This window comes from Camponotus floridanus, unplaced genomic scaffold, assembly GCF_003227725.1.
Source record: "Camponotus floridanus strain SB8 unplaced genomic scaffold, Cflo_v7.5 scaffold23, whole genome shotgun sequence".
Classification (NCBI taxonomy): Eukaryota; Metazoa; Arthropoda; class Insecta; order Hymenoptera; family Formicidae; genus Camponotus; species Camponotus floridanus.
In genome coordinates this window covers 1646378-1665625 of record NW_020229359.1, presented here as the reverse complement: position 1 = coordinate 1665625, position 19248 = coordinate 1646378, and the positions used below count along the sequence as shown (strand labels likewise).

Genomic DNA, 19248 nt, shown 5'->3' with positions numbered 1-19248 from the left:
GTAATAGTAACTCTCCATAGGTAGTGCCATATGTTCGTTTAATGTTAATTTCATTCATTGTTTAAAATAAATAGACATCCAAATATAAATTTTGTTACTTTTTAAATTGTTAGCTTGAATTGCCCATACATAAAAAAAATATAATCCATATAAAATGTTTTATGTATACATATAAAATCTAAACAATATGAAGTCAGATTGATATAGCGTGTTAAAAAGGACGCCTAATGAATTAAAAATGAAACCATATTTGCACGCACGCACAAAAATGCTTTATTAAAGGATTATAAGAGATCATTGATCTATGACAAAATTATAATAATAAATATTAAACTCTCGGGAGACATGTAAATAATAAATGCATATATGTATATTTGAAAAAGACGCAATTATTATTGGTCTAAGAGTGTTTTTTTATTAATATTATTACATCAATTAGCATGCAAGAATTACATTGACTTAAAAATTTTACACTGATGTTTATCTGCTTCAACATGTTATGTTCATGAACTATATATGAGAATCATAACTGTATGCATTGGTTGCACTTTGTGTACAAAATTTTAAACTCTAAAAAGATATATTGCTGCGGGCAATCGTTAAATTCTTCGAAAAAATTAAAATAATTGTAGTATTTGATTGTATGTCGCATCAAAAATTATTTAAACCATTTATACTTTTCGTCAATGTATTAATTAAACTATCAATGTAAAAGTTCACGTAAATTAATCTTTTATTTTTATATGAAAATTGTTATCAAAATATTAAGGAGAATATTATCTTTTCTTAGATTATAAAGATTTGCGTAATGTTAATGCTAATACACTTTGGAATGCCTTAGGCAGTAAGATTTATTAACAAAGTTTTTCTTTAATATAATTAAGTTTAAAAGATTTAACTTTTTTGTCCGTCGTATGAACAAAGAAAAGTACATATTATATTTTATTTTAAGAATATCTTTCATTTTTATTAATTTTGACAATTTCTATTTTATCATTTGTCTAGTTATTTCTTCAATTTTAAATAGATTTGCGTTGATCAAAGTTCTTTAACATAATAAAGTTTAAAAAATTTAACTTTGGATCGTATGCACAAGGAAAAGTGCATATTATCTTATTTTAAGAATATTTTTTATCTTTATTAATTTTGACAATTTCTGTTTTATCATTTGTCTATTTATTTTTTCAATTTCAAATAGAATCGCACTGACCAGAGTACATTTGCAAGAAATATCACTCATAGTACTTCTTATTAAATTACATCTTGATCACAGTTCAATTATGTTTATTCCATTAAGTATGAGATATATACTTTATTATATTTATATTTGCTTTAGAATAGTACCTGCTGATACAACTTAATATTTTATTATGTAAAATTGTTGTTTTTATAAGTATATAAGCCATTTCAACAAGAAGTTAGAAAATTATGAAAGACATTACCTGATTAATTTGTGTTACATCTCTGGTAAAAAAATACCAGACAATTTTAAGAGAAATACTACTATATTTATATTTATTGATATCGAATTTATTAATTTATTAATCAACAATATATTGCAATAATTACATATTTTTCATTACCTCATCTTTTATTTTTTTATATTTAAAACCAGCGGCAAAGATTAATCGTTTTTTAATTAATGGATTTAAGATTTAAATAGATATTAGATCGTACACAAATGATTTCAAAAATATAACATAATAATTTTTATATAACATATAATTTTTTATTTTAATAACAGATATATTGCCAATTTATTTAAATTGTAAATGTATTTGAAACAAAAAGTCTTATCATGACAATTAAAAGTTTATTTTAAAAAATTTTAATTTCAGATTTAACTGTTAAGATTTAATTTTGAATACTATAAAATAATAAAAGTTCAACAAAATTAAAAAAATTTAGTACTTTACATAATATTTCACATTAAATATTTTGGTAAATATTCTGTTTAATGGAACAATGAAATACGGCTTGATTGACTTATATTGTCAAGATTCTGTCCCGAATAACATCCAAAAAGTTTTAGCCGTCGCTCATTTATTAAAAAGTTATTCGGAGTGTTTCTTTTCTTGTGATTTTTTCGTGTTCTTATCAATTTCTTACTTAATTATCTTTCTTATTTCTTTTTGTCTTTCTCTATTTCTTACTTATATATATATATATATATATATATATATATATATATATATATATATATATATGATATCGAGACATCGTGATGTCTCTCGAGATATTTTTTTATTATTTAACAATTTTGCTCACACAAAAAGGCAATGTCGATCTTTCGAGCATGCCCGTATTTTTATATTACTAATACAATCTTTTGTTCGCGCGCTGAATTGTTAATAAAAAAAAAATCTCTGGAAAAATTAGAAATCAATTTGCAATTTCTTAATATATTCGCAATTTGTAGAATATTATAAAACCTCATTTTTAAATAATATGTGTGTTGGCAAATAATATCTATGTTTTTATGTAATTTTTAGAAGAAGCTTTGTTAAAGAAATCTGAAATTAAAATTGGAGAATTTTGCAAGAGTATAGAAGTTTTATCCGATTGATAGAGAAAAAATAAATTATAAATGATGATTTGTAATTAAATATAAAATCTTAAAAGATAATTCTGTTCATATCGAAATGAAGATAATTATTATTATAGTATGACATATTATTATAGTATGACATTATATAGTATGACATTGAATTATGTATTTTTTTCTCAAAATAAATAAATTTCTTAAATGCAAGAACATATTTTTTGCAAATCAGAGTATGGAGTTTAACTTAGAGATGGAAAGATAATAAATGAAAACATATATTTACTGAAAATGCGATTATTTAGCTATATTTATCAAAATTATCGAGTATAGTATTTGAAATAATGAGATTTTATTGCATGAGATTAGTAAAGACAGAAAGTAGAAAAAGTTTACTGACAATTAAGTATTCGATAATGGAGGCTTAAATTAAAATGATTGTAGTTTTTGTCGAGTTATTACATTTCTCGCTATTGGGTTATAAAAATATATTACATATGCGGGACTGCGCCGTCATTTAATCAAGAACAATTGTTCTACGTTACTAGATACTATTTAACTATGTCCCACTTCGCTGAAAACTTTGTGTTCTGCTTTTCATTGAGTGAGTCTCTCAAACAAGAGATTTTTGAGTTTATCGCATCTGTTGAATGCATATATGATATTATACATGATGTCGTCACGTTACATTTGATGAAGGAGCACGAAATAGGCCATAATTTCGTGTGCAAACGCATTAACAATAGATTGGAAGAAATCTGAGATCTATAAATGTTCAGTTTTCATACATATGTTTCGCTTTAAGAAGTGCTTTATTGACTTTAAGAAAAGATTTAAAGATACTTTTGATGATGTCATTATATTCATAGATCCATATTAATTTAAAGATTATCTGTATTTCAAAGATACATTCGCGCGCGCGCGTCATTGAAATTTTCAATTTTTAATAACACATTAAATATGAGCTATTTCTAATATTTATTCTTTACAATAACATCTCTTGATAATGATTTGAAAATAAAATTCTGCGAAAATCCAATTTGCGAAAAGTACTTGCAAAACTCAAAATTTAATAAAACATGAATATAATTCACATGTGTATAAGAGAAGAAATTTTATTAGATATGTAAATATGCAAAAAAAGATTTTTCTATTTTTTCTTTCTAGAATTTTTCTTTCTAGAATATTTTACATTTTTTTCAAGAATATTTCACATTTTAGAAATTAGTCCATGCTTTGTTTGCATAAAAGAGAAATGTATTTTTTACTCAAAGTATTCTATTAAAAACGCAACAATAATTAGAGAAAAGATAATGTATAATATTGACATCAAAAATATCTTTAATTTATCTTTCCATTATCTAATATATATTTTATTGGGATTCATAACCTTTTTTTAAAAATGCCTTTCAGTTCAAATATATTCACGTTAAAAAAATCGTAGTAATTTTTTTGTATAAGAAAAATTATACTTAGTATTGCATATAAGTAAACGTATACAGTCTTCTTATATCTTACGTAAAACAACGTACGTACAAATATAACTGGTTAATATATTCTTTACAAGAATTTTTTTAAAACTAAACTTTGCACAAATATTTATTATTATGAATATTATTATTATTATGAATATGCAGGTTTCTATATATTTTATACACTATTTTACATAAATGCCTTGGTAGATTTGTAATAAATTAAAATCGATTCAATTAAAAAATAAAACGTACTTAAAAATCTATAATAAATAACATTTTCTTATTTACTTGTACTTTTTTTACAAAATTAAATTGTTATTTAATTTTTTTTTCACATTAAAACATGGCATTTTTTCCCTTCTTATTGCAATATTTAGAGCTGAGAACAAGTGTCGTATCTGTGATAATCTGTATTTATAAAGTACATTCCGATTGTTCAAGATTCATTTTGAATCATGCTACATATTTCTCTGATTTTCTCATTAAGTTGACACATCAATGATCGCTCGAACAAGTTAGTTTGAAATATTTACAAGTAAAAGTTGTATATTTTTCCTGTTACAAGTACAAAAATCTCTTCGGTATGATTAATCACGTTTATATTTCAACAAATCTTATTTTATATATATGTATATGTATAGATCAATTACCATCTATGTGCTACGTCAAAATTTGTTGGTAACAATTATTTGTCATCAATATTACACGCTTGTTACCTTCGTGCGAAAGGTAATGCGAGATGCCGATAAAAAATGATTGTCTCGTTACAAAACGCAATTCGTACGTGACTCATTATTATTTATATATGCCGTTTAAATCTTAAGTTGTTGAGCATAATTGCAATCAAAGACGATCGATTGACGATCCGCTAAACCCTTGTATAATCCTTTTCAATTTGCGAAGAAATATCGTCAGCAATGTTGCATGCAACATCAGTATCTTTGCTTCGCAAATCATCATTATTTTCTCACGATGATCTGAATCCGTAATCCTCAAGGATTTTTTCTATTTTCTCTTCATATTTCATCGTCTTCTATATACAAAGTCATTTCACATTTTTCGCTATCGATCTGCACCATTTTCTCATCAACTATCATTTGCGAGTCTACATCTTCGGCAATTATTATGGGATTTTGCCCTCGTAACATCGTATTTGTCCTCTGACTCATCGATCTATGCGATTCGTGAGATTTTTCCTCATCATCTATTGAATTTTCTATGTCGATCTCCGTAACGTTTTCCAGTTCCGGTTCTTCGAGTAGCATGTCAGCCTCTGTAGGTACGTCGCATGACGATAAAGCGCCTGCATTCGCTTCCTCGATGTCTACTACGTGACTCTCGTCAGAATTGTCGGCATGGCTTTCTTCAGTATCGAGGGACACCATCGTAAAGTACTTTGGATCGCAATCGGAACCTTCTACAACAGCTTGAGTGTTTAACGAGTGTCGACTCGACTGAGAATCTTTCGAATGCTTATCGAAAGATCGTCTTCTATTGTCATCCGATCTGGAATGATGCAGCTTAGGATGACGCGATTGTCTTCGCAAGTTCTCTCCACTGCTCGTGCGTGGAGTCATTTCCGTTTCGTCGAGCATATAACGGGTACAATCGACGCTGAATCTTTCTACTGAGAGTTTCCTATAAATTTAATTAGAAAAAGGACTTTGTCGCTCGCTTTGATAAACATTTGAATGTAATTAGACATCTTTGTGTAGATTATATTTTATTTTTGCAATGTATACAGGAGAGATCAGATTTATATATAAGCTAAGCAAGCTGCGATTTAAAGCTTCGTATCGAATGCAATCTTAAAAAGTATACTTGCAAATAATTTATTTTTAATTTAAATATATTTTTATTATAACTTATTAAATATATTATTTTATTATAACTTATAGAGTGTCACAACAAATTCAAATCAGAAAATAATAGCAGAATATATAATTGCAAGCGATATATGCGAATTATTGGAAAAGCAAATAATAAAGTAATTATTATTGTAAAAAATGATATAAAATTCTCGATTACCTGTAGTCTCCTCTGCGAAAATCAGGACTTTTTCTAAACTCGAGACTAGCCTTACGGTATCCTAGCGAAGTTCGATCGAAGCGACGATCACCGCCGATTCTATCGAAGGACATTTTACGGAAGTTCGGCGACGAGATTTTCCGGAAGTCTCGCGGTGAGGCCTTACTAAGTTCTCTTGATACTGCCGTCAATTCTTCTAATAATTTCAAGTCTATCGAATTTCTTTTTCTTGGCACAAAATCATCTGGATATCTATAGGCACCTGAGTGAAATATCTATAATTATTAATCTTTATTTATAGACCTTTTTAATGTAAACAATTTTATTTAAGTGAAAAATAATTTTCCTAATTTATAAATGTAAGAAATCAGACTTAAAATTCAATTGAATAAAGTTTAATATGTATTTTTGTATTTTATATAAAAGGAATGAATTTGAGAGAGATTTCTTTATAATTCTTAAACTGAATAACAATAGCAAAGATATTTTCTTATTTGGAGTATTTCTGCTAGTGATGTGATTACAATAACGATATCCGAGAGCCATCATATATTTAAAATAATTTATTTATATTCACCTGGCAATTTAGGCGAATGTACGAGGGTCGGTGGTGGTCGTGCAGCTTCGTCCACTTCCTCGACATCCTCCACTTTTGTCTGACGAAGTAGCTGATGTCGTCTTGCCGTATCGGATCGGTCTTTCACTTTGAGCGTAACAGGACCTTTATTTGGAATATGCAGATCCATCGCCATCGAGACTTGACTACCACTCATCTTTTGATGTTCCAGACTCTCTCTGCTAACCTATTAATTATCGGAATAAGTTTCTATTGGCTATTTTCAATTGAAATCTGAGAAAGAAACACTGAAGTAAAAGAGAATAATTAAAATTTGTCGAAATTTATATTTCAAACTCTTTTTCCTTCTCTTTTGAGAATTTTATGATTTAAAATGGCATAATTTGTAGTTAAAAATCCCCTTTTCTTTTAAGTTTCATGAAAGTGATATAAATTATATAATTAAATAATTAACATAAAGTGATATAATTAATATAATTAAATTATTAATTTCTACGATATGAAAAAAAAAACTTGACAAGATAAAGCTTATAAGCTTCCCTAAAAATTGAGGCTTTATTATTATCTTTCAAAACATAGATTTTGAAATTTATTAATTTATGCTGAATACACACCTGATGCGGGCTATAGCTCGGATTGTCAACCGAAAGAGCGTGTCTCTGCAGCAATTCTGGATTCAATAGTGAGCAGCCTGCATATTTAGGCGACCTTCGACGTGGTGATTTTTTGTCGACTAATGTTGGCGCGCTCGGGCTTTTCTTTATGGAGTGCGCTACGCCTTTCTCCCGTAAATCTTTCGAAAATTGCATGAATTCCGCTGTTAACTGTTTCCTGGAAACTTCATGCGTGCTGGGACTCGGGCTGCGATTTACTCTAAACAGGCCCAACTGATGATCCCATTTTGTTGTCTGGCTTGATGTCGATCTCCTATTGCGCTGGCTTTTTGGGCCTTTTAACGTTGACGCTTGATTGAAGCGATAGCGAGCTGGTACCACCTTAGCCGCACTGTCACGTGCTTCGAAAGTCATCACACAGGCAGCTACTACGATGAAGCCTGTATACATCGTTATTCATTTGTGATATGAGTATGACAGAATATAATTATATAAATTTTACACATAAGTTACATAAACGTATATCATCAGATTTTAGATTTTAATAATTATACTATTAATTAATTTTTAATATACTATTGTTAATAATTATGCTATTAAACAATTAATAATATATAATTAATTAATTAATAATTACACTATTAATAATTAAATATACAATTTAATGGTAAGTCAACGCAAATTTGAAAACAAATTTTATATAATTGAACAATTTGTTGATGTCAATATAATAATACAAAATAAAATAAGACAAAAATTTAATATGGAATAACATATAATAATAATCAAAAACGAAATTTCGAATAAAAAATGAAATTTTATTTTATCGCGATTGTTTCTGTAATATATATAATTTGATTAATTCAATAATTGCATAATGATTATTTTATCCAATAATTGCATAATTATTATTATGTATGAGATAATAATAATTTTTTATACACAATAATTATGTTATTATTTATTATTTGAGATAATAAAAAAACGACTTTGCTTGCATGCATAAATTAGAAAAATTATAAAATATTCTAAAAATATTTTTTTTTTAATATAAAAATATAAAAATAAAATGTATTCGTACATATATGTACAAATTATATATGTACAGATCTATATGTCACGCGTTTATCTAAAGTTTCTAATAACTAAGTCTGGAACGTGAGCCTCCATAGCTCAGGGGTTAGAGCACTGGTCTTGTAAACCAGGGGTCGAGAGTTCAAATCTCTCTGGGGGCATCTATTTTTTTTCTCGTTTCTATCGAATATTTTTATTTGACCGTGATATCACAATATATTGCACATTTTTTTCGCGTTTCATCTGCAATTTTCCACTCTATATACACTCTATATATCATATCTGCTCTACATACGTTATATTGTTCGATGTTTTTACTTATTGTCGTTTTTCGATCTTGGTACTTTGATGCAAAATTAATACATAATGTATAGAATTGTAATTTTATTCTGTAGAATTATAGCGAGAGAAACACATTAGTATATATAATAAAGATGTTATTTATAAAAGATTATATATTATAAAAAATTAAATAATATATTTCTAACACACATAAAATAAAAAAAATACCAAGTATGACATATGTATTACATATATATATATATATATATATATATATATATATTAATTTTAATAAACTAATATTAAATTACGGAAAATTGTAGCGCAAAATTGTCTTGATTTTTATTTAAAAAAATATATGTATTAATTTTTTTTATTTTGAGGAGTCCTGTTTTGAAGAGTATAAAAAATTGAGAGCATTTCAATTTTAATATAATTTTTCTCTCATAATGTTATTACATCAAAGTAATAATACCAATAACATTAATACATATGTTATATATTACGTAATATTACATGCAATTATATGTTGTGCATCACGTCTACTCGTGGAAAATGTTTATATACATTCTGGGACAGTGTATCCATTTATTATTGCACTGTTGTATTATTTCAAAAAGATCAGTGTCATATAATTAGTAGTTGCTCAATCGAACAAGTGTATTGTGCTCGTAAATTTTATGTATGCAATGTATATTATTGTTACCTCCCAAGCCCATAACGACTGGACCGGCGTAGCTCAGATTATTCAGATGAAATCCGCGAGATTCATTCTTTACTTTTATCGTGATGTTACCTCTGATCTCCTGCGCCACTGACAGTTGATCTGCATAATATCCTATTTAATTAAACGAGAGAAACGCTCTTATTTCATGTTATATATATATATATATATATATATATATATATATGTGCAATTATTGAATGGGGCGGGATATATCAGATAGAATTAAAATATAAAAATATATCTTGATATATCGATTTAAATATTATTGGGATATATATATATGTATATATATATATATATATATATATATATATATAAAATGTCACGTAATATTTCTATAAAACGCTAACAATAAATAGATTCTTCTGTTTCGATATATCAAAAAGTATTACCATATATTAAGATAAATAATATTTTTCAGTTAACTTTGCCTTCTTTTATGTCGCATTTATTCTACTTGCAGTATAAAGAAAAATTGGTTAAAAACGAAATTTTTTCATATATAATATATATCGAAAGATATTTTGATATTCAATTAACAAGAAAAGGAAGCAGAGTCAAACTTCCTACAATAATCTTAATATCTACAGTCTAATATTAATAATTTCGAAACACCCTCAATTAAAAAATCAGATGTGGCAACAATTCAATATTTGGATATTCAAAAATATTGGCTATATAACGCTGTGTTATATAATGTGTGTAATTGTTGTTAAAAAGTAGTATCAATCTAATTTAAATTTTCTCGATTCATGCATATAAATGTAGTAAGCAGTCTCTGCAAGCTTACGCATAATAAAGAAAAAGATTAGTTATTTGCGGTCTATCCTAAATATTACAATATTTAATTATAAATTTATAGATATTAGAAGTATATATATAAATATAAATATATTAGAATATATATTAATATTATAATATATTAATATATAAATATATTAGAATATATATTAAAATATTTTCTATTTAGTTTTCAATCATTGTGAAGAATACTCTACTAATCTCAAATCTGTGGCATTAAAAGTGACAATAACTAGACCACAAAAGGTTAATCTTACGATAATAAAACACTCTCTTTGCCTCGAAGCAGATAGTAGCTTAGAGATTAAGACAAAATGGCGTATGATCGAATCGTATATGAAAACTGATGTTGAATTTATGTAATTCTACTCACCTATAGTCGCCATGCAAGCTCCTAAAAGCATTAGCAGTAGCCCAATTCCGAGAGCTTTACAGGCGTGCCACAAGCACCGCGTTGTCACCTTGCCTCTCACCACCTGTTTGATTTAATTATAACATAACCGCCATTATAACTGTTAATAATCTGGATGGTAGTCCAGTTGTTTACCAGCCGCAGCGGCACAAACAGATGTACGAGTGCGTTTATATGGTAAATCGATAAATCAATTACTATGATTTAGGATGTAACATTTAGGTGTAATGGCATAGTAACACTTCTCGGTGCTGCTAATCATGAGCGATATATATATATAATTTAATGCAGTCATTTACATGATATAAATCACTGCATAATGAAAGATAGATATATAGTACTAAGATAATTAATTTATATAATCGTAGATTTTGATTAAAGAAATTATAAAAACTTTTTTTCTACGAGCGTATTAGAAATAGTTTTGCATTTACATAAAAATTATCATATAGGTAAATATTATTAGCAGAGAGCGATAGTAATTCTTGGCAGCAATAGTGAAATATTTTGTAATTTGTGCGTTTGTGTTTGTATAAGATTGGCGTATATTTCTCTCTCGAAGCAAATTTTCTATCGAAAATATCTTCTACAAGCAAAATTCGTGCTAAAAATGATGATTAGAGTAGAGATATGTTCCTACGAGATATGTACATGCTCTCTACATATGTACACTTTGATTTTCTTCCTTTTTCTCTCTATGGCTAATTTAATTTAAGCAATCGACCGATCTGCTTCCTAATAATTATACTAATGAAGCCGATAAAGAATCTTATCTTTCCGATATGAGACATATACACTGCACTCAATATCGACCTCAAGTTTACAAAAATGATGAGAGTGTACCTGTACATTCCAATTAGCCCCAGGCCCGCAGGCTCTTCTCTGCGTCCCCTGCCATTGAATGCTTCCTTGTGGCATCCTGTATTTATAAAAGCGGATTTTTTTTTATAACAATATAATAAAAAAAAATTTATGTATACACATTAAATCGCTTACCCTCACGTTTTCCAGATTCTTGTGTCTCAGAAACATACGATCCCAAGTTCTGCAAAAGATGATTATTAAATATTAAATATTAAATAATTAAATTAATTATTAAATATTAAATATTAAAGAGAAAGACAGAGAAGTTAATTGTTAAAGAAGAAACAAGTTAAAAAAATTGGATACTATTTCTCTAATAGAGCTAAGTAAATGAAAGAGTCGAAGATTGAAAAGTGATATTTTTAACTCTACTTTAATCTTTGCTTCTCGTATATAGTTTTATTTAAAGCAGCGTTTTCATTTTGCAACGTAATAAATTTTGTCGCGAGTCCGTTAATTAGGAATCCCGAATTCATCTCGTGGTATTATGCGCGCGATTTTTTATGTGTTCGTGACGTCGTTCCATGTCGGAGTTTTAATTTGACGTACATGCATACGAGCACCGAATAGTGCTTTCTAACACACATCGACACACTTGCACATTGTCTTGTCATCTGGTTACGCATACGTCACTCGAACGCCGCACACAATATATACGTGAGAGTTATTATCTGACTACCATCATCGGTGTGCATCTCGCTCTCGTATACGGCGGATGCAGCAGAAGTGCATTGTTCGTATGCCTGTGTCTCCCGCATTTCGTCGAAACTTCGCGCGCTTCCTATCGATTCAAATCCCTCTTTATAGTTGTAGTTGCAATCCTCTTCTTTGCGCCTCGAAAGTTGGCCATTTACGCTTACCAGATTCTTAGTAGCAAGAATCCCTTCTTTTTCGACTATACAGATCTGCTGATGCCGAATTAGTTTATGTCTGTGTTTTTAAGAACTTTTCCTTTTTCTTGGCACACGTATAAAACTACAATTACAAAAAAATTAATTTATTATTTATTGTAAAATTTATTAGGAAATTAATAAAAAATTAATTTATTATTTATTGCAAAATTATTAATATAATAATTAATCGTACGATATCTTCTTTCGTGTCATTTTTTTTATATAAAATATTTTTTTATGTATCTTCAACTTTAGCAAATATTTACGTCGATTATTTTATTTGAAGCACCCTGTATATCTGACAAGGAAACTCCGTGAAACCAGAAGTTCTGATTTTGATGAAACTTTACACACATGTAGGGAGAATGTAGATAAATTCAGAAATTTGTAGTTGTTATCCAAAAACGATGGAATCCAAGGAATGAAATCATCCTTCATATATGACTTTTCTTGAAAATTATTCGAAATATCTAAAAATGTTTTACACGAAAGTTTCACAATCAAATCATCTCCACTTAATTATAATAAAATTAAAAAAAAAATTTGAAAAAACTTTTCAAAATTTTATAAACATAGTTAAATAGAGATGTTTTAATCATGAAATTTTTGTGTACCTTTCGATGTCTCGAATAATTTTTAAAATAAATTAAGAGAAGTAAAAAATTCCTCTTCATTTTAGGGGTGGCTTCACCCCTCAGAATCGTTGTTTGAACAGTAATTAAAAATTTCTAAATTTATCTATTTACTCCTCCCACATGTGTGTAAATTTCATCAAAATCAGGATTTCCGAGTTTGCGAGCTTCCCTTGTAAACTTTATTTTTATATATAATTCGTTCGTATATAAGAGAACGTATATAATTAATCGTATATAATTCGTTCGTATATAAGAGAACGCGCTCAGAAATTTATATATCCGCGAGTTGAAGTAATTTGTCTCTTTCAAAATCTCTTGCAAAAAATACTTATGAAAACGTAGCTTGTATTACACGTAAAAAAAGAATTTTTATCTAATCATAATCATAATCTAATTAACTGAAATAATTAAGACGATCAAGCATTTGTGTATCATGCATCAATGATGTATTTTAATGGTAGAAATGTGCGTATCGTTATTCACGTTACCATAAAATTTCATGCTGGTATACAAGTAATACGCACGATTTGATAATATAATTCGTAATCGCTTTTACTTGTCTATTTACGACAACATGCGCACAACTCTACTTAAATTGCACGAACTCGGCTCGGCTATTTTAGAATGATTCGATCCGACGAGTTTTCAAGAAACTGCTTTCCATTGGATTGCTTTTCACAGTTCATTCCGCACAGCGTATTCAATTTAGGAGAATATTCTGCGCTACATTGGTTCAAGATTTTTAATTGGATTGATTTATGTTAGATTAATGTATGCAAAATATTACCATACAGCACTTGCTATCGGAAATCTTGATAGAATTGATATTGAAAATCTCTTTGTTTAAAAATATCACATCATTTTTTGTAAACACAATAAATTTTTATAAAAAAATTGCATTTCATATTTTGATATATTTTAAATTAAATTTGTTGATGAGATTTATTGTATGATATATATTTATTCAATTAAAGTTTTTTTTGCGAAAATTATATAAATACTGGGTATATATATATAACCCAGCTCGTCTATCACGCGACCTTTCAGATACAGGTAGTAAAGTTTAAACTTGAAAGAAGGTTTTTCATTGAGAGTTTCATCGATTTTCTTTCAGGCGATTGAGAATGAGAAGATTTGAAAAAATTAAATTTTCAAACTATATATTATAAATAACTATAACTTGCGCTTGCAATTAATTTTGACTATATTTTAATAGCAATTAAATTTGATATTTGATATCAATATATTTGTTTATTACACCTGATTATAAAACTAACAAATAGTCTTCTATTAAATTTTTATTAAGTAAGAATTGGATCCTTATTCATTAAAATATACGACTATAGTGATATATCATATATATCTTATATAATTATTTCTATATATATTTTTTTTTTCAATTTATACACTTACAATTTTTATTTTTATAAGTTGGTCAAGATTTTTCGCATTTTATTCGCATTTTAGTGAAATTAAAAACTTTAATTATAGGCATACATATTTAATGCAATAAACTTAGGATTACCTTTAAAGCTCTAATTTAAACTCTCAAGCACTCCTTATGTGGACAAAATTAAATTTGTTATTTTTCTTTTACTTTTACATACATAAGTAATACATATCACATATAAACCATTTGTATTAAAATGAGAAAATATAATTTACAGCCAATGTTTTTTTATGAGAGCTTGTCTCTGATCGAATTATCCAAAATTTCAGCAGTGTTATGTTTATTTTCTATCTAACTGGATTATTAACATCCGACACCTCTCTCTTGCGCTCGTCACGAAACCGAGCGCTATGTTACCGAGATAAATAATGGATTTCGATCCTTGTGCAGAGGGTCGGTTACCATAACGACCGACTCGGCCAGTTCCATTTACATAACCACGACCTTTCGTTATACGCCATATGTTCTTCCTTGTTCAATTAAAGCCCGATTTTCGATCTATCGGATATGGCTTGTTTAAATAATGTATCGCGAGAAAATATCGGGTTTCCGTGAGTTTTTCAATAATTCTCCAGACCATTGCTACGCGAGATCCCTGTTGAACTCATAATGATTTTATAATGACTCTTTTGATGTTACTCTGGCTTCTAAAATCATCTATAACGCGCGCGCAAAAAGAGTTTCCGCAAACGCCAATATTCTATGAACAATATTTTTTCGAGACATTTTTTTTTAAATTATATTATGGTTAATTATGTTTCCAATATATCACACAAGATTTTTGAAAATAAATATTAATTAATTATTGCATACAGATGACGCAAGAAATTGCTTTCCTAACATTTTTATGAATTTTAATAAATGCATTCGGTATAATCGAGTCTTACATCGTTATTTCTTAATATCGCTCAAATATCATATATGGAGAGGTCGCGATCTATATTTAATCCTTTGAAGTATGTTGAAGCAAACCAGGTAAACGAGTGTTCACGAAAAGAATGGGATGAAAAAGCTTCTAATACGACCTACGCCGTTACGGATATCGATGTAATCAATGTCGGATATTTTTTGCCATACATAATAAAGGGAGTTTCAGATGTGATATTTATATTAAAATAAAATTTATTTATAGAATTGATTGAAAAATTAAGTGCTTTCGTAATTGATGCTAGTAAATTTTTTGTCACGGTCAATATTATCAACCCAGATTTGCGTAAAAGAAATTAATATTTAACAAAAAAGAGAGTGCATAGAGAGTTTATATCTAATTATTATGTCATTTAAATTTTGCTAGTATTGCCTCAGAGAATATAAAAGTATACGCATAAGCGAGAGATTTAACGGGTCGCTATTACTTTGCCATTTGAATTTGCATTTTTAATTACTCTTCGTAACGTAATCTTCTTGATGCAAAGAGTCCTCTCGCACAGTCGCGCACGAGTATTCATCATTCATTTTGTCATTTTCATACATGTGTGTACTCTATATACCCTTTATATATTATGCTCCGGAATAGTACATCAAGATATCTCTTTGCTATTTATGTGCATCACATTTTGCTTTTCTAGATGAGTGGGCGTATTCAAAACATTTGCAGAGAGAGAGAGAGAGAGAGAGAGAGAGAGAGAGAGAGAGAGAGAGAGAGAGAGAGAGAAAAGTTATTTAAAATATTATTTAAATTACATGCGCATTGCATATTTGATCTTTTTTTCTTTTTTTCTGCTTTTCTCCATTATCACAACATCCCGTTTCGTATTCCGTGTTTTATCTTCAAAGAACGAGCTCGACAATTAATTATCGTGTACCTTTGGCTTCCTTCTTCATCGATGACTCAGATACGCGATCCAAAGCTCCTTCGAGAGATTAACAAGCCGACTGTTTCCGCTCTAATGTAACACTAATTAATAGGATGGCTCGATAAACTTGAAAATTTTCAACATCGAATCAAAAGCATCGACGTGGTTTTATTTTTATTCCAACACGTGTTACGTACGCACAGCGGGGAGGGCAGAAAACTAAAAAAACATGATATTCAGAGCGATTGGTATTCGTGTCATGCCTCTCGCCTCGTCATTTTCCTTTCATTATTTTCCCCGATATAATTAAACTGTCAACTTCTAAAGACATGACGCTTTCTCTTTTCAGACAGTGATATAAATTGTTTCATGTAACATTGTGACTGACTACATAATGCGATCTTCATAAATCGTTTTCTACAAAATGGTTTTTCTTAGATAGTAGTAGAATTTATAATTCATAGCGAGTCATTGGTATATATCATACTTAATTTATTGCATTTTATATCGATTCACACTCATTTAAAGTTACGATATTTTTGTGCGTCTTTACCTGTTAGATATGTAAGCACGTCGAAGAGAAACTGATCGATTAATCTCTAGAATATCTCGAGTTATATACGATAGCTTTATCGAGGCCACCGAACCGAAAAGAAAAGTTGCACTGAAATCGGGATTCAGTTATTATTAAATGTGAATATAAATCAGGGGCAATCGGATTCTGAAGCGACAAGAGGAAATCAATGATTCAATATACATATAAAGTGAAGATGTCAGTTATAAGATGTCCGTATATAAAGTCAAATGTAGTCCGTTGAAATATTCTATCTCTCTAATAATGTACTTTTTTAATTCTTTTATATATATTTTTCCATAAAACATTTTAATATATTGTTATCAATGAAATATTTCCAAGATAAGGTAATTCTTTATATTTTGTTATTGCGCTATTTTATATCTGCGTCGTCTGTTTTCATAATCCTCTCATTATATTCATATTTTGTATCTTCACAGAGAAAATTTTCTCCGTGAGAGAATTTTTTTTCTCTTACAAATATTTTTCTAAATTATTATAAGATTTATCTAAAAATACTTTTCTAAGTTATTATAAGATTTCTTCAAAAATCCCTTCCTTATTTACTGATATGATTCCTTATTTTCTGATAAATGTTTATACTATACAATAGAATGAATTAAAATATTTGGTTCAGATTTTTAAGTTTAAGTAACTTTTTCGCGAAATTTTTAATAACTGAATCGGTTGAGAACGAGTTGGAGTTGGAGTATCATAAAGATTGCGAAGATTTATCGATCCAGCTATTGTGGCATCGCGTAGCTCTCTATTGTTGCATTGTACGCATATTTCAAGATTGCCGCTAGAGATTTGAAAATTGCTCACCTTGTCAAAATCCAGCGCATTGAAGAAAACACTCGATCATCGTACGTCGCGAGTCGATCCCGCGCTCATGTCAACTGATTAACTTTGCATCCCGACTCTGATGCTTTCGCGAGTGAAACGAACGCGCGGGAAGAATCGCGAGGAGTACTATTAAATAGTCTCATCCACTAAATTATCGAATCGATCGAAACTTTTTTCGCTTTTGTCTTTCACCGACACTGTTTTTTCCAACACCCGATTTCCTCCCGTGTTCCACTGATGCGCGCCAAACAGGACCGTCCTCGCGCGTTTATTCCTGGCAGCCCTCGTAGATGGATTCTGGCGGTGGTCAGCGAAATTTGTGGGGTACAGGATAAATGGTACGCTCGAGAGAACAATACTAAATCACCATCGTCGCGGTCGGCGATACCCGGGGGAAAGACGCTCGACGAGATGCTGCTCGAGGGAGTGTCCTCCTCCTTCCTCGGCATCACCTGTTGGTATCGCGCCGTGACCCCGGTCACGGTTTTATACGGGGTGACACGCTGAAATCTCTGTTGCCGGAGCGGCGCGGCGCGGCACCTCGCAGTGCGCATTCGCCAACACGACAGATCAATGTGTGTTAAATCGCCAATTTCTCTCCGCTCTCTGAGAGGATAAGGATCCGCGCGGAGTCTCTTTCCTCTTCTCTCCCAACAGTCGGTTACGAGTATGATGCCGTTATAATATTTACCCGTCGATTTTACGACGGCATCAAATGCGTCTGTTACGGCTAGATAGCGTGCGAATGACAGCTTCTGTAAAGATATTTGGAGATATTTATAGATATACAAATATAGATAGATAAATAGATAGATAGAATATTTAAATAAATTTATTTATATATTTAAAGTAAGTTGTATATACATATAACGGATATATCAAAATTATCATTTAAATATAATACCGGATGTTTACAGATATTCTTTATATATATATATATATATATATATATATATATATATATATATAGAAATACTTTATTTTATATTAAACATTCTCTTCTAAAATTATATATAATCTTATTTTAATTTTCTTATATATCTAGTACAATATAATTCTATTTTTATTCATTTACATGCATAGAGTAAGAAAATGTATAATATTAGATATTGGAATTTAATCTGATGTTATTTTTTCCGATATCGGTTATTTTGATTACTAATATGTGTGTTAAGTTTATATATATTTAGATTAAAAAGATCTCTCTCTCTCTCTCTTTCTCTTAATAGATAATATTATCGATATACTTTAGACTTAGCTTAGCAGACATTAGCGCGCCTTTATTGTATTCTTTGACGATTAAATTATGAATAAATTAGATCTCCCCGTTAGCATATTAATATATCGTACATTTTACATATATTACTATTAAATTTCTATTAAATAAATAGACTTTTATTACTATTAAACTTTTATTAAATTGAAAGATGCTTAGATACATTATAAATCTGAAAAGATGCCAGAAGCAAAGCATACTTCCAAATGTAAAGAATACTTTCAAAATGCAAAATATATTTCCAAAGAAAAGAATTACGAAGCAAATATTTAATAAAAATAATTACTGTAATTAAAAGTATATTATATTATTATTATAATAATTAATTATATTTTTTGTTTAATTGGCAATGTGAATAATATTGAATTCAGTAAGATGATAG

General features: G+C 28.9%; 1 protein-coding gene and 1 non-coding gene across 3 annotated transcripts; one reads left to right on the top strand and one right to left on the bottom strand.

Annotated features, from left to right (window-relative positions):
* Positions 1 to 4368: 4368 nt before the first annotated feature.
* Positions 4369 to 18211, bottom strand: LOC105255619. 2 transcript variants are annotated; one of them, XM_011265020.3, is made up of 9 exons: positions 17570 to 18211; positions 11529 to 11577; positions 11376 to 11451; positions 10494 to 10596; positions 9299 to 9430; positions 7237 to 7676; positions 6623 to 6848; positions 6046 to 6307; positions 4369 to 5655 (listed from the first exon to the last, which is right to left on the bottom strand). In XM_011265020.3, the coding sequence occupies exons 3-9, from the start codon at positions 11448 to 11450 to the stop codon at positions 5034 to 5036; spliced, it is 1860 nt and encodes a 619-aa protein (XP_011263322.1). In that variant the 5' UTR covers position 11451; positions 11529 to 11577; positions 17570 to 18211; the 3' UTR covers positions 4369 to 5033. The 2 variants fall into 2 exon arrangements, with proteins under 2 accessions (XP_011263322.1, XP_025264584.1); XM_025408799.1 differs by lacking the exons at positions 10494 to 10596; positions 17570 to 18211 and having other exon boundaries at positions 11529 to 11540.
* Positions 8399 to 8471, top strand: Trnat-ugu. Its single transcript has one exon. It is a non-coding gene; the product is annotated as a tRNA-Thr (tRNA).
* Positions 18212 to 19248: the final 1037 nt, after the last annotated feature.

What these genes read in the sequence shown, in the direction of transcription:
- LOC105255619 (XM_011265020.3), bottom strand. Translation starts at nt 11,450, where the DNA reads ATGCCACAAGGAAGCATTCAATGGCAGGGGACGCAGAGAAGAGCCTGC. An exon ending in AGCTTGCATGGCGACTATAG is followed by an intron (nt 9,431 to 10,493) that starts GTGAGTAGAATT and finishes TTAATTAAATAG; the next exon opens with GATATTATGCAGATCAACTG. An exon ending in AGTCGTTATGGGCTTGGGAG is followed by an intron (nt 7,677 to 9,298) that starts GTAACAATAATA and finishes CGATGTATACAG; the next exon opens with GCTTCATCGTAGTAGCTGCC.